This window comes from Aphelocoma coerulescens, chromosome 26 (assembly GCF_041296385.1).
Source record: "Aphelocoma coerulescens isolate FSJ_1873_10779 chromosome 26, UR_Acoe_1.0, whole genome shotgun sequence".
In the NCBI taxonomy this organism is placed as follows: Eukaryota; Metazoa; Chordata; class Aves; order Passeriformes; family Corvidae; genus Aphelocoma; species Aphelocoma coerulescens.
In genome coordinates this window covers 4,742,552-4,758,329 of record NC_091039.1, presented here as the reverse complement: position 1 = coordinate 4,758,329, position 15,778 = coordinate 4,742,552, and the positions used below count along the sequence as shown (strand labels likewise).

Genomic DNA, 15,778 nt, shown 5'->3' with positions numbered 1-15,778 from the left:
TTGCCAAGGGGTTCTCTTCACCTGGCCAAGTCCTACCTTGAAGAGCCGCAGGATGTTGGCCACCATGATGGACACGGAGCTGCCCGAGGCGCCGATGACGCCGACCACCCGCTCTGGCTTGGTGATGATGGGGGGCCCCCCGCTGACACAGCGCACCTCGGTGCTGTCCTTCTCGATGAGGGCCTGCACGAAGGTCAGCGACTGCTCCAGGGCGTGCGTGTCCCGCGAGCACGTGTCCAGGATGCGGGCGCCCAGCGTGATGTTGGGCAGCAGGTCGGGGTCGTTGTTGATGCGGTCCAGGGCGAAGAGCATGGCCTCCAGGCGATGGATGCCCTTCTCCTTCTTCAGCTCCCCGCAGGCTTTGCCCTCGGCGCCCCGGCCATGCACGGGGAAGAGCCCCCCGAGCGTGATGTCCCCGTCGATGCGGATGGAGTTCATGTGCGGGTAGCCCTGGCCTTTGGGCTTGGCGGCACCCCCGGGCGCCCACCCCCAGCTGCAGGCACTCAGGAGGAGGCAGAAGGACAAACGCTCCATGCAAAAGTGACCCCCACTCATCGCCAACGCCGTGCTGGGGCAGAGCTCGGGCCGGGAACGCGGCGGTCAGGGGGCCGGGCTGGGCCAGGCGGGCAGCATGGCTCCGGAGGGATGGCGCTCCGGCACCATCAGCAGCTCCCGACGGCGCTGCCGGCCCCAGAGGACTGGAGGGAGGTCGGGATGCAGGAGAGTGCCGGGGTCTGCATGGCTACACCAGGGAGGAGAGACGGCAACAGAGACACGAGCCCACACAAAGCTTCGGGTCCTTCCTCTGGAGACCTTGGAGGGACAGGGGAAAAGAGGAGAGAGAAAATTAGGCAGGAGCAGGAAGAGGACATTGGCTATTCGGGGCTTTCATCAGGGAGCTGGCGGAAATTAGCACCGGGGGTTATTGCAAAAGATAGATTTGGGATTTGCCGGATCTTTGATTCACCCCAGGGGTTTTGGCTTAGCCCAAATCGCATCTGGGCAGAGGGGCTGGTCAGGGCCTTGTGGACACTGCCCCACAGAGCAGGACAGGTCAGTGACCAGCTCGGGGGGAGGCCTGGAACTCTGTCCCAACCTGTCCCCTCTTAAGGGAACTGTGAGGTTGGGACAAGTCCCAAGACAGTGCTCAGAGTGGGGCAAACCCCACACACACCCCCAGCCCTGTTCACTGCTTATCTTATCCCATCCCTCCTCTTTCCCAATGGGTTTTTCAGTCACCTGCCATGAGCCCCCTTGTCTTGAGCCCCACAAACTGAGCTCTGCATCCTCAGCGAGAGCCAGGCACTGCCAAAACCCAGCGTTCCGGATCCGAGTCACAACCCAAAGCACCGCGCTCCTGCCGCTCTCCCTTCAGGCCACTGATTCCTGAACCAGCAGCTGCTTCCATTATCGACGGCTTCCAGCAGCAAATATCGACAGCACCTGAGCTGCCCCTGCCCCAGCAGCACAGCCCCTGCCTCAGTTTCCCCCTGAGACAGGTTCCCCCTCATGCCCATCCCCGCCATCTCCCAGCAGCTGCTGATGGATGCTGAGGGCAGCGCATGATTAATGCAGGCACCAACAGCAGCATGGAGCCGAGCAGGAAAATGCATTCCCCAGGCAGGATGGGCTGCAACAGTGAGACCAAGGAAACAGCTTAAATTCATCCAGCTCAAGCCCAGACCGGCACCCAAGCCCACGGACAGACGTGGACGGTTCTGTTCTGCCGGACAGAACCTCACCAGCCCCGGGGTTGCTCCCGCTCCGCAGCCATCCCAGCCAGGAGGACCCTGGCTTCAACTCACCTCCATAAATTATGCACCTCCCTGCCCAATGCAGCTGCTTGAAGGCCCATCTCCAAAGTGATTCTGACAGCCGGGGCTTTTAAGGAACCAGAATCACCCGAGCTCTGTGCTTCCAAAGGCTGGGAATGCTGTGGCACATCACCAGCCCCAGCCTGCCGGGAGAGCCCCTTGGAGCTTGGCTCTGCTCGGATGCGGATCAGGGACACGGATCAGCCCTCTGCATGGTCCTGTCCCCTCTGCAGGTACCACCCCACGCATCACCAGTGGGCATGGAGCAGGGGAATGTGGCTCCTGGCATGGCCTGGGAGTGGGTCAGGCTCTGCCCCTGCCGGGGAGGAGGAGGATGGGGAGGCAAAGGGATGCTCAGACACCACAGCCGCCTTGGCAGCCCCACACCAGCTGAAAGCAGGTCACTTCTCCCACCCTCATCCCCGGAGCTGCAGCATTTCTGCCCATCAAAGGTGGGATGCTCACACCATGGACCCGCTCCCAGGAAAACCCTCAGAGCCCACGGCAGCTCCCGCAGAGCTGGCAGTGCCCCCAGAGCCCACTGCCTTTCCCTTTCTTCTTTTAAGCTTTTTCCCTCTCTGTTCTCTCCCCTTTGTGGCTCCTTTGATCATATAATCTGAATGAACTGAAGGTAAAAATATCACGGCAGGCAAGAAGAAAGCGCAAATAACGGGGAGAGGAGGAGGGAGCTTGTTCGGATCCCTCACAGAATCATTGGGGGAGATGGAGCTGGAGTTACCCGGTGAGCCCCTGCTGCAAACGGCCCAGGAAGGGGTGACAGATGAGCACCCCTGTCCCCTCCACCTGCCTCCAGCAACCCCTCAGCCACACACAAGTCACTGCTTCCACACAGCCCAGACCTTGTTTCCACCATGCCCGAGCTTCCCCAAAGCACCTGCTCCAGCGGGGGCACATCTGGAGGGAGATGCACATCTGGAAGAAGACACCTGCCTGCAGCAGGTATTCATGGAGCAGGGAACAGCCTTACCTACACGCTCCGGGCAGCAAGGGGCCAGAGCCGCCCTCCTGCCCCACCTGCACGGCTCCACAGGGGCACCCCGAGGGTGGGAATAACAGGGTGGGACCATCACTCAGCGTGGTGCTTATCCCAGCCCCAAAGGAAGGAGCAATTCTGCTTCTCCTACTTCCACCGGTAGGACGGAGCCTTCCCATCGCCCTCATCCCGGCTATGCCGCAGCCTGATCTGGATCTGGGAAGTGGCGCAAATACCAACCAAACCGAGAAGATCTCCAGAGCCCGGCCGTGGGTCATCCCCTGCCCGAGCCAGGGTGGGCTGAGCAGCGCCAGGGCGGAGGGAGCCGGTGCCGGGTGCTGTGGGTGCTGCTGCCCCGGGACACGCAGAGCCCCGCGGGTCCCGGCACCCCGCACACGGGCCCGGGCAGCACGGTGGCATCCTGCCCCCCTCTAGTGGTGGTCACCGGGCCACCGGCATCGCCAGCCACGGAGGGCCCTGGAAGGAGCAGGGGAGGGCTCAGCTGGGCAGGCCAGCCCCTCTTGGGGCCACCTGGTCCAGTGGAAGGTGTCCCTGCCCATGGCATGGGACTGGATGAGCTTTAAGGTCCCTTCCAACCCGAACCATTCTGTGATTCCATGAAATCAAACTCTGATTAAAAATTCCCCCACATCCCAGAGATCTCCTGCTGCAAAAGCCTCTCCAGTGCCTGGGGGAAGAACCGGCCATCCCAGGCATCACCTCTGCAGCTCCTTCCCGCAGCTTCTCCTGCACGACCCCTCAAGCACTGCCCAGGCTGGACTGTGGTGGGACACGCTCCGGACAGACCCCTCTCTGAGCAGACCCTGCTCCCCAGAGCTCTGCCTGCAGCAGGATCCATCATCTCCCAATTCAGAGCCAGGGCATTTTCTGGGGCTCGTTAAACCCAGCAGAGGCTGAGCTGGTTATACAGCCCAGGAGATGCAGGAATAATCAGCCAAGAGCATCCAGCACTCACCTGCACGTCCCCATCCCCAGTGCCAAAGAGCCCAGCACCACCAGCACCAGAGGCTCCAGCCCAGCCCTGGCACTGGGAGGGCTGTGCCAGCTTAAGCCACACTGGATCCTACCAGCTCCAAAGCATCTTTTTGAAAATCAAGGCTATTTCTTTCCCCACCTGCTCTTCCTCCAGCCAGCAGGCAGCACAATATCCCAATTAGTGTACACTCACTTCCCGCTTGTAAGCAGCTACAGGGAACTTCGCTTGGCTCCTGGTCTTTTTAATTACAAAAGCTCCATGAAGTAGAGCAGAATTGAGACGTGGACAGAGGCAGGGGACGCCAGGTTAAGTTCTCTCCCGACAGGCAAAACCTTAAGTATTCAGGTCCAGTACCCCGGCGTTTGCTCGGAGAAGCAAGGCCACGGCTCAGCAGGCAGCAGTGAGCAGAGCCCCCGGATTGTGCCATCCAACCCCCCCAATGAGCTCCAAGATGCAGCCCCTGCCCCAGCAACCCCTCGATCGATGCACAAACCAATATCACAATGCTCACACGAGCCCGAGCCCATCACCAAGGTGCCAACTCGTCCCCTCTGCAACCGGGTCCCGCCAGCAGCCAGCTCAGAGCCCCATGGTGGGCAAAAGCTGGGTACGACCACCCACCTCACTGCCCCGAAGCATCTCCTGAAGGACGCTGAAGTCCAAACAAAAGTGCTCCCATAGGGCGCAGATCAGATCCAGGGAATATTTATCACACCGTATTTATATATGTCCTTAACTGCAGCAAGCCCTCTCCTTCCGCCTCCCTCCCGCTGCCAAACAGGTCAGGGCTAATCCCTCACTTTGAAGGATGGGATGGCACAGCAGCGGGGGAAGGCGAGCAGGATCCAGCCCCGGAGCAAGCGGAGAGAGAACAGCAGCTCACCTTGCGGGCAGGCAGCGCGAGGTCTCCGCCGGCAGCCGGCGCAGAGCTCCAGCGGGAGCGGCTGGAAGGGAAGGGAAGGGAAGGAGCCGCCGCTCGTCTCCGCTCCTGCCACGTGCAGCAGAATCCCGCAATTAATTTTTTATCGCCATCTGCAATTTGGGACCGTGCTGGCTCCGAGCGAGAGCGCGGCCTGACTGCCGGTGTCCGGCAGTGCCCGCGGCAGCACGCGGTGTCCCCGCTCCCCATCACACCTACGCCCTGACACTGCGGTCTGGCAGTGCCAGCCCCTGCCCACACCCCCCCGGCGGTGACTCCAGAGACCCCCATCCTGAGCCGGGCTCGGTGCGGGGCCATCCAGGGAACTGCAGGGAGGAAAACCCTCCGTGAGACGCAGCGCCCGGGAGGAAGAGCCGGTGCCCACAGCGGGCACGAAGCCGGGGAGGGCGACGGGCGCGGGTTCACGTATGTTATAATTAGGACCTGCCACTTCTTCAAGCCATTGCCTTTCTGGGAAGAGCTGGAAGGGGGTGGCTGAGCTGACAAATCCATCCTCCTCCTGCCTGATGCCAAAGTTGAAGCACGTGATGCTCTTTTTCGGGGAGCCGTTAGGCTCCTCCGCAGGGTGATGCTGGCCCCTGGGATGTAGGGCCAGGCCATGGCTCCACTCGAGCTTCGATTCCCACGGGAAAATCCCCTTGACGCTGCTCTGACACCCCGGGGTGTAGCTCAGCACCCCTAACCCAGTGTCTGATGCCGTCCTCAAAAGGGCTTTGCCCGTAGCCCCCCAGCCTGGGGCAGCTGGAGCCACCGCTGCCCATGGGGACCCTCTGCCATCAAGGAGAGGGACCACCCTCACCACGGCCCCCAGCACTGCCCCTCCAGCTCGGCCAGGCCGGCCAAAATCAGGCGGGATCTCTGCACATCCCATCGCACCGAGCCTCCCGGCGCGGAGGTGTCAGGTCACCGGGAAAAGGGTCTTGTCCGGGCTCTCCCCCCGCCACAGCCTTGCCCAGCGCATCCCCCAGCGCATCCCCCCGCTGCCTGGTGCGGATAAACGCTGCTTACAGGGAGCCAAGGCAGGGAAGGAAATGAGCTTTTTCTTTTGGCAGTTCTCGTGGCGTTTTCCCGAGCTCCTCGCTGCATTCAACAGATCAGCTCTGCTCCTTGCCTTCATCCTTCCATCCCTCCGTCCCTCCCCGAGCCCTGCCCGGGGCACACGGCCACTGCCGGTGGGTGCCTGCGGTGACCGCCAGCCCTGCCTCGTGCCACCCCCGGCGAGCCCCGAGCCACAGGTCACCTGCAGCGCGATGGCGATGGCAAAGGCAGTGACTCACCCGCAGCCTCTCCGTCGCAGCCGCCGCCGAAGGCAGCGGGCATCCCCCAGCGCCGGAGCAGCCCACGGAAAATCACCCGGCTGGGAGAGCACGGCAAACTCATCACACCGCGGGGAGGAGGAGGAGGAGGAGGAGGAGGAGGAGGAGGGCTGGCGGGGCTGCACCCGGGCAGGCAGTGGGAGAGTTCTCCGGTTTTTTCTCACGGCTGCCAACTTCCCCAGCGGCTCCCGACGCCTCAGATCCGCTCGCCCGGAGAGCACCAAGGAGCGGGAGAACGCTCCGGAGAGGAAACCGACCCCGCGCTGGAGCGGGGCTCTGCCCGGCCCAGAGGTGCCTCCGAGCGGTCGCTCTGGCGCCGGGGAAGGGTCTTATCCCTCACAGCCCCTCCGAGCTGCAGAGGCAGCGCCTTCAGCTCTTCGCCGCCCTCCTGTCCCCCCTGCCCTGCGGCGGCTCTGCGGGCGCTGCCCGCTGCGGCGAGGCGAGGGCAGCCCCCGCCGGCGGCTCGGCCCCGGTCACGGCCACCCGCCCCTGCCCGCTGCCTCCTGCCCCAACCCCTGCCAGCCCTCTCCGTCCGGACGATCCCCCCAGCTCCCCTCCCGGAGCCCTCGCCGGGCAGTGGGCACCTCTGGGGACAAAGGTGACAGGTTGGGGACCAGAGCAAGGGGTGCCCTCCGTGCCCCTCGCGGAGGGGAGCAGCGGGGCGAGGAGGGGGCAGCGCTCCGCAGTCCCCAACAATGAATAATGCGATGAGTGGGAGAGCGGGGAGCGCTGGGGGTTCCGGGCTGCAGCCCCCGCTGTCGCAGCCCCCCCAGCCCAAAAATAAGAAGGAAAGGCGAAAAATTCGCCAGAGCGTTGTGCAGGGGGGGAGCGGCGAGGCTGTAGGGCGGGAGAGCTGGGGGCACTCCAGCCCCGGGGGAAGGTGCGGGGGCACCGGGAGTCCCGGGGATGCTCCCCCCGCGCCGCCCGCACTTACCCGCGGGCAGTGCCAAGTTGGCGGCGCCGCCGGCCCCGTCTCCGCCCGGTGCCCGGTGCCGCGATCCGCCCCCGGCCCGGGGGCGCGGGCAGCCCGGGGGGGCCCTGCGGCGTGCGGCGGGGGCGGCCCCGGCCCCCCCAGCCCCGGCCGGGCCCGGGAGCCGAGCGAGCCGCAGCCGGGCGGGACCCGCCGCTCTCCGCGCACCGCAGCCGCGGCGAGGAGGAGGAGGAGGAGGAGGAAGAGGTGGAGAAGGGGGAGGAGGAGGGGGAAGACGAGGAGGAGGAGGAGAGCCGGGGCAGGGGAAGTTTTGCATGAAGAGGAGCTGGGAAGCCCGCCGCCGGCTCTGCCAGCCTCTTAAAGCACTAGCGCAGCGCGGGGACCCCCACCCCGGCCCCCCCCCCGGCTCCTGGCGGAAGGGTCCCCCCGCCAGGCTGCTGAGGGTCTCCGGCTCCCTGCAGTGACAGCCATCCTCAAATTCCCTTTCCCAGGTGGGAGCAGCTCCCGCAAGCAGCGACGAGGGAGGATGCTCGTCACCCCAGGCCGTTGCCCTTCTCTTCTCCCTCCCATAAAACGCTGTCAACCCCCCGCCCCGCGGAGCTCGGCTCCTGCATCGCCTTGTTTCCCCATCAATCCCCCCCGTCGGGCCCCGCGGCTTCGAGGAGCCCGTCGTGCTGTGTCGATTCATTAATCCAGAGAAAACACAACCCCCTGGTAATGGCCATTGACACATTAACTGCTGCGATCCATCACGGTAATGACACGGCGGTGATTGCTCGGTCACCGGAGCAATTAGGGCACACCCTGGCTCTCACCTGCGGGCACGCAAGGCTGCCAGAGCTCCCAGCCCCTCCTGGGGGGACCCATCCGCGCACACGAAGCGGGGTCTGGCTGCGGGGAGGGCTCTCTGCCCCCTCCCAGCACCAAAGAACCTAGCACGGACCACAGACACGCAACTCCAGCCTCATCTCCCCTAAGGGGTGACTTGTGTTGCTCGTTTGCAACAGCGAAATCCCAGCCCTGGGGAGGGTCAGCCAGGGCTCGGGCGGGCTGGTTGCCCTTGGAAAAGGCTCCTTTTTACCCAAATCCTGGTTGGGAGGAGCTGGAGAGGTTTTCCAAAAGCCCTCGGGATTGCCCAGCTCCAACGCAAAGCTGGGCCTTTGAAAGAGCTCTGGGCCCTCCAGTGAGATGCATCTCCTGAAAAGCTGCCCAGCCACCCTCCTGCCATGGAAATAAGTGCAACATTCCCATGGATCCAGGTGTTCTCGGGATGCTGCCCAGAGCGCCGTCTCCTGCAGAGCGGCCAGGCTGTTGCAGTGATTTCGTTTACAGCAAGAACCCGAGCGCTGCTCGTTGTTACTCTGCTCTGGCGGGGCAGGGAAGGGCAGCTGGGGGGGCACGGCCCCACACAGGCCCCCCTCCCCCTGTGAGCATCCTCAGCCATTCCAGCGCTGATGCCAGGAACTGAAGCAAAAGGAAATCTGCACTGTGGTCGATGGGGAGGGGACATAAAGACCAAGCCCCTGGGAGGACAGGACCCCCTGCCTGCCCCAAGCCAGGGCTGAGGGGACTCCAGACACCACAGGATAAGCCAGGCACAAATCCCTCCCTAAAAGTCGCTTTTAGAGGCATCCTAAGGTCAAGGTCCCTGCTCGGAGTCAGGTGAAGCCCTCAGCTCCTGGGGATTTCTAAGACATGTGTTTGCCTTCAAGGAGAAACAAGGGTGCTCTGCTCACAGCCTGGGGTCTCACAGCACCCGGCCACAAGGACACCAGGCCACCCTGCTCTGATCTGCCCAGGTCCCAAAGAATCCCTGGGGGAAGGTGTTTGGGATAAATTCTGGAGAATTTCAGCCTCGGCACCACCTGAGCTGCTCCGGCAGCCGGCTCCTTCAGGAGTGCCTCGCTGCTGCCCTGGCTCCGATAGAAAATCATAATCCAGCCCCCCCCAAAGTCTTGGGAACGTGAATCCCAGGGATTGCAGGACGCCCTTCACACCGTGGCTGAGCTGGCAGTGCCTCCCTTCTCCTCTCCGAGCCTCACGGACTGCACGCCTCCCCTTCTCACACCCCTCTGCCAGCCGTCAGAACCCAAAACACCGGCACAGCGCTCGTGTCACCATCGGGAACGTCAAAACCCAATTAACATTTGGAAATCCAGCTGAAGCCGATGCTTCCCCCAGCACAACGGGAAAAGCCGCAATGTGGGGGCTGAGAGGACGGTGGGTAGGATGGGAGACACCCCAGTGGTTCCAGGGGTGCAGCCCAGGTGTGAGGTTACCCCGAGAGCAGCTCTGCAAACCCCACAAAGGTCGCTGCGAGGGCTCCTGATCAGTGCCTGGGTCAGAGCTGGTCAAATCCTCCAGGAGAATTCGATGCCATCAGCAAATGGACACGGAGAAGTCTGCCAGGATCGATATCCCCTCGGCAGGCACAGAGCCAGGGGAACTGAGCAAGTCGCTGCCTCTCCCGTCCCGGGGGCAGGGCTGGGGGTACAGCCCAGGCCAATTCCCAGCTCTGTGTTCGTGTTCATCCAGGGTGCTCCAGCACCTCCAGGGCCCCCAGAAGCTTTTCCCTGAACTCCAGGGCTCACAGGATCCATGCAGGAGGCTCTGCATGCCCTGATCCCACTCATCCCACAGCTGTCCCCAGGCAGGCACAGCTCCGGGCCCGCAGCTCCAGCCTCCCGCTGCCCTGGCCCCCGGCCAGCTGGGAAGGTCACCGTGTCCACTGCTGAGGCCACCGAGCGCCATCCAGGAGACACAACTGCTTGCAATTTGATTTTTTTTCTTTTTTTTTTTTAATATAGGAAAACTTGAAACCGCATCTTATGGACTGGACATTCCGGCTCGGCTCTGCAAAAGGGCTTTGAATAATTTATGGACAAGCCACCACCTCCTCCTTCCTCCTCATGGGTCACTCCTGTCAAAGAGATGGAGGCTCAGGAATCACACCCGGCCCTTTTCATCTGGGGGCCGCATTGCCAGTGCCTGCAATTGCCTTGGGTGTGGATTCAATTCCCTCCTGGATAGAAGGGTGCGGAAAATAAATCTTTAATTCAAAGTGAAATATTAATAGAACTGTAATTAGCTGTAATATCTACACAATTAAAAAGCAGGAGGCCCGGCAAGAGCTATTTTCGTGTGTGTTTAAAGAAAAACAAGTTTGCAGGATAAGGGGTGGGGGTGGCTGGGGATGCTTTTCCAGTGTCCCAATTGTCTGAGGGAGGAGCAGCAGCACGGGGACACGAGTCCTGCCAGTGCTGGTGGCGCAGGAAGAAATAAAAGGCCAGGTTGGAGGAAAAGAAAAGAGCAGAAGAAGGATTTGAGGAGAAAAAGAAAGAAAGAAGAGCCACGATGACACTTTTGTCCTGCTCCTTGGGGATTTTGCAGCAAAGGGAAGATTTTCACTGACGTCAGGCAGAGACGAGCCGTAGCAAGAGGACGGGGTTGGGAAAAGTCTCTGTGGAAGTTGGCAGGGAATGAGTGGGGTGACCCTGGCTCAGCCCCCACAGACATTTTCCAGCAGGAATTGCATGAGCTGCTTGCAAAAAGCCGTCAGCTCCCCCTGTGCTGGGCAGCTACCGAAGGGATAAACAGAACTGCAAAACAAAACCAACAGAATAATTCGTCTCGGCCCCTCCAAAAACACCTAAATAATAGGCCAAGGGGAAAAAAGAACAAATGAAAAAACAGCCTTGGGTTTCTCTCCAGAAGAAAGAGACTCCCACACACCCCCAGCACATGAATGTGGGTAACAGATCTGGATCTTTCGAGAGCAGGAGCGGCACTGCTTGTGCTCGCATGGGCTTGACATTCACACATCGGGTCCGTGCCTCTCTCGAGGAGTGGGGATAATGGGATGCCGAATGTCAGACCACTTAAATATATATATATAAAACTCATTATACGCCTCATGACTAACAGATCTTGATGGGAAAAGTTGCATTTTAAAGAAATGCGGGGAAAAAAAAAAAAAAAAAAGCCCATCCGGGCTTGCGGGGAGGAATTAGCAATGAACGAGGGATGATTCGGCTGCAGGCTGGGAGTGATGACAACTCCTCCTCCTCCTCGTGAGGAAGGCTCCTGCAGCTGTGCCAGCTCCCTGGCAGCCCCCTGGCTGCCCTGCACCCACTTTGGGGGCTGCCACGCTCCCACCAGAGGTTTTCCTGCAGCCCAGCGTCCTGCCTGGCACCCACATCCCCCAGCTGATGTGGCACCCCCAGAGAAACCCCAGGTGATACCAAGGAACCAGCCCTGCCTCTCAGAGGCCACCGAGGGGGACATTTCCTGGGCTTCTGGGTTTTTCCCCCATGGCAGCAACGAGGGGATGGAGCACACTGGGGAGCTGCTGCCTTGAGGCAATGCCTCTCTCTTGCCCAACCTCCTCTTGCTGCAGCCTCAGAGCCTCTTCTCGGGGGGGTTTTCCTCTTTCTTGGGTGTATCCAGCCTAAAAATTCCCCTCGGTAGCTCAGTGCTGCCGTGACAGGAGGACAAAGGACCCGTGCCTGGCTATGGCCACTGGTGGAGCCCGGAGCCGGGCAGCACCATCGCTCTTTTCCTCTACAACACTTCCACCTAACGGCGAGAGAGCCGGCGAGGAGACAGCCAGCCCAGGGCAGGGGCCACGGGGACACCCCCAGGAGAGAGCAGAGGCTGGCACAGCTCAGCACAGTGATGGACGCTGCCAGCCTCAGACCCCAGTAAAGAAGAAGCTGCTGCTTTGCCCCCGGGCCGACCCCGTGAGGTGGTCCCAGCATCTCCAAAAACGCAGAATTTTGTCGGCTCTGTCCTCTGGGCCACGTCCTGCCTCCAGCTGCTGCTCCAGCATGGCAGGGCTGGGAAGGAGCAGAGGATCTGGGAGCCTCGGAGCCCAGCCCTGCACCCCTCTCTGCTGCTCCTAGGAAAACACCAGGGCTGCTGCTGGATGTGCCCTCCAGTCTGATCCCCTCAGTGCAACTGGTGAACTGGTCCCATCCCAGTTAGAAGGTGTTGCTTTATAGAAGAGGAAGAAAGAGCTCAGGCTCAGGGACGTCCTGAGTGGCCAGAGGTTATTTTGGGCAGCGATTCCTCCGGATTTGGGGTTTAAACAATACAGAAACATGAAAAGCTGAGGCACAATGTTCTCCTGGAAATCCCTCGTCGTGCACCATCAGCAGCTTTTTGTGCTGATGCTTCAGAGAGAGCAGGACCTGCCCCCAAACCAGCACCCTCAGAGGCACCGGGGTCCCAGCAGTGTCACTCTGCTCCCACAGACCTTCCTGTTTTCCCACCAGTTTTGTTGTTAAAGCCAGAGGTGTCCCCCTGTCCCCAGTGCAACATTCCAGAGGCACAGTCCTGTCCCCCAAACCCAGCACTGGGAAAGGAAAGAGGGACAGACAGCTCTGTCCATGTTTCCATTTAGGTGCAGGAGGGGGGTGGTTTTTTCCACCCACAGGGATCATGAGCAGCTGGAAATGTTTTCTTTAAAACTAAGAAATAAAACCAAGAAAAAAAGAGAGAGAGAATAGGGAAGGAGAGAGAACACTTGGTGGTAAAATTAACTGTGACTGCCAGGCAGCACACACTCCCTCTGCACCCACAGGACAATTAGAGGAAAATCTTTACACATGAACTAACACGGAAGCCAGGGATGGTGTGGAAGACAACCCCCTCGTTTTTCCCAACCAGCCATGCTGGAGCAGGGTGGCAGCAGCACCTGGGATGCAGGACATAAGCAGGGGACAGGGCAGAAGGGGCAGGAGAGCAGCAGCACCGGCTCTGGTGAGGAACTGGCACTGGAAAGCCACAGGATGCTGGGTGGGCCCAGCGCCAAGCACCAGCACCTCAAGCACCCATCCAGGCATAAGAAGAGGGGGGAAAGCAGGGAAGGGCTCCATTCCTTGCTTCTCCCCTCCAAGTGCCCAAGGAAGCTGCTGTACCCCCCTCACACAGCTCCAGACTGGCAGCTGAGCACCCGCCCACATCCAACCCCGTGCCAAAACTGCCCCGTTCACTCTGCGTGCACCAACCTGCTCTGCCGGAGAACACAAACTGCCCCAAACTGGGATGGATTTGCACCAGAGGCTCCTCCAGCACGCCCTGATTGCTGCCGTGGTGGGCAGTGAGGGGCAGACCTTGCTCAGCACCCAGGGAAAGGGACCCGAGGTAAAGCCTCACGGTGCCAACGCAGCCTCCAGCTCGGAGCCGACCCCGGCGAGCAGCACCCGTCTTCTCCTCCCAACTTCTCCATAATTCATGCAACAACCTCCTGAAAGAAATATCCTCCTCGGACATGAAATATTCATGGCCTCATCCTTGCAAGGAAACGCTGTCTTCCTTGGAGTGCAACCAAGCAGCCGAGGCCAGCACGGATTTGCCTTTGCAGGAGTAATTACGTTGGTCATTGATCGGGTGCCGCAGTGAGGGGCTGTGCCGGGAGGGGCCCCAGCCAGTGCCGGTGCCCCCCCCCCCCCCCCCCCACCCATGCAAGAAAGTGGCTTTTGGAAGAGTCACAAAAGGGTTTGGGGAGAGGGAGGAAGGATCCCGCACTGTGCAGCAGCATCCCAAGAGATTCCGCATCCTCGTGGCTGCATCTTTGTGCCAGCAAAGTCGCCCCAGGAGGGAGCGGCTCCCCCAGCATCACCCTGGACCCCATCCAGATCCATCCCAGTCGCATCCACCACCCCTCACACACACACAGAGGCTCGTGCACCTGCCAGCAGCCACCCCCCCCACCCCAGTCCCCTCAGCTCCTTTCTGCTCCCAGTTTGGATGCTGTCAATCCCTTCAGAGCTCCTTCCTATTTCCCTGCTTTTGCAGAGCTCAGCAGAGGCTCCAGCCCCGTTTCATTGCACAATATTCAAAACTTTTACTATTATAATTATTTTTTCTTGGTTTTTCCCTCTCCCACAGCTCCCTCAGCCCCAGGCAAAGGGTTCCAGAGGTTCTCCTGTGTGCTGGTTCTAGCACAGTCCAACAAATCCCCATCCCTTGGGACAAGGGGGAGGTGGAAGTGAATGTATCACTCAGCTTCAAGGGGGCTCAGCGGTGGGGAAGGAGAGGAGGGGCTGGGGGTCCCAGGGGCAGAGAGCACCCCAGCAGTGGGGGATGATGTTTGGGAGAAGGGGGACTCAGCACGGGGTGGTGGTGAAACAAAATCTGGAGCAGCCTGTGCGGCCAGAATCCGGAAACAGCCTTGGCCAGGGCCAGGTTCCGAGGGAGCTGCCAGCCCCGGGGGACCCCCGGCTGCCGCAGACCCCAGCCCACGCTCCTGCGCCAGCGCTCGGGTCCCAAAGCCGGGCTCAGCATCTCCAGCAAAGGGCAGCAGTGCCTTCCCGTGGAAGCCGCCCTCACTGCAGCCACGCAGCGGAACGGGCCCGGCACGGGGGATCCCTCCGGCCCCGGGGATGCAGGAAAGGTGTCTGGAGCAGTCATTGTCCTAAATCCACACACACACAAGGCTGCGGTGGGGGTTGTCCCCTCCTGCCCCACGTGCCAAGGTGTGGCACAGCTCCTGCGCACCCAGCCTCTCGTCACCGCGTGCAGCAGATGAAACACAGGGTACACCCTCCACAACCTCCTCAGGACCCTTCCCTAAATCTCCAGGGCAGATCCCTGCTCCAGCCGATGCACCCCAACCTTCTTCCCGCAGGCGCTGCGAGCTGGGACCCTCCAAGGAGCCACATCCTTCTATTTAAGGGCGACGTGTGGGTGCCGGGGTGGGCTCCTTCGGGGGTGTTCTCTCCCACCCTGCAGGGACTCTGGGACCGCTCGTCAGGAACGGGAACAGTGCTGTCCTCCCCCAGCTCCGAGTCACGGGGAGCCGCCCCCCAGCCCGCGCCCGCCGTGTCGTGACGCTCCCCTCGAGGGGAGCCACGCGTGCGGCTCCGCTCCTACCTACGGAGGAGCAGTTGCCAAGGGAGCCGTTCCCGGCGCCCGGAGCCGGCTGGGAAGGTGGGTGACAGCCTGGCAAACTCCCACCTGGCTGCTCTCATGATGGATGGGGGGTACCAGGGCATGAGACCACGTGAGAAACATCCTGCCCCCGCAGTGAAGCCTTGAAGGTGGGGAAAATGCTTTTCCTTGGGCAGGGGTCGTGGGGATGACCACAGCCTGCTCCCCCCACTGTGGGTTTGAGGGCACGGAGGGCTGGGGTGCTCAGCCTCATGATGGCTTCCAGCCTCGTGGACCCCTCCTCCCAGCCCCTGAGCCCCTTGGTGCCCCCGCAGCCCCCCTGCCAGCCTGTCCCTGCCATTTGAAAGATGAGCCCCTGGCAGAGCCCGGCCAGGCACCGAGTAACCGGAGCCGGCAACGACCGGTGACCCCCGGCCCGTTATAGCCGGCCCTAATCCGGCCGGGCTGGATGTCACATTCCCCGGGAATGGCAGAGCCGCACCGCAGGGTCAGGGACGCGCCATGTGCCTGGGTGTCCCCTGCTAGGGACAAACCCGCTGTCCCTGTGGTCCGGGGGCAAAGCGAGCAGCCCGTGGAGGGCTCAGCCCTGCAGCCGGGTCACCAGCAACCCCTGTCAGTCCCTCCCCAGGGGACCAGGCACCTCCCGCGGGCACTGCCAGGGGGAGAGACCGGAACGCGCCTCAGCCCTGCCCGGCCCCACTTTGCCCCCAGCCCACGCCAGCACCGTCCTGCTCCCGGTGAGGAATGCTGGGACTCATCCCGGGACGGGTGGGGGGAGGATGCGGAGCCCCCCCTCCATCCCGCTGCACAGCCGGAGCCCTCTCCCCGTTAGGTGGCAGCAGGAAACCGCAGCGTTGGCTTTTCCAACACAAATTATTCCAGAATTCTGTGAT

The 15,778-nt window shown here is 61.6% G+C and overlaps 1 protein-coding gene across 3 annotated transcripts in view; it reads right to left on the bottom strand.

The window, feature by feature from the left end:
* Positions 1–7,855, bottom strand: part of GRM4 (glutamate metabotropic receptor 4) — a 36,295-nt gene extending 28,440 nt beyond the window's left edge. The window contains exons 1-2 of one of the 3 annotated variants that reach the window (XM_068995891.1): positions 7,808–7,855; positions 37–813 (exon numbers count right to left, since the gene is read on the bottom strand). In XM_068995891.1, the coding sequence (XP_068851992.1) occupies positions 37–555 (519 nt within the window). In that variant the 5' untranslated portion in view covers positions 556–813; positions 7,808–7,855. Of the gene's footprint in view, positions 1–36; positions 814–6,022; positions 6,062–6,995; positions 7,061–7,807 lie in introns of those variants that run through there. The other 2 variants (XM_068995890.1, XM_068995892.1) reach the window with 2 other exon arrangements.
* Between the last annotated feature and the right edge of the window lie 7,923 nt (positions 7,856–15,778).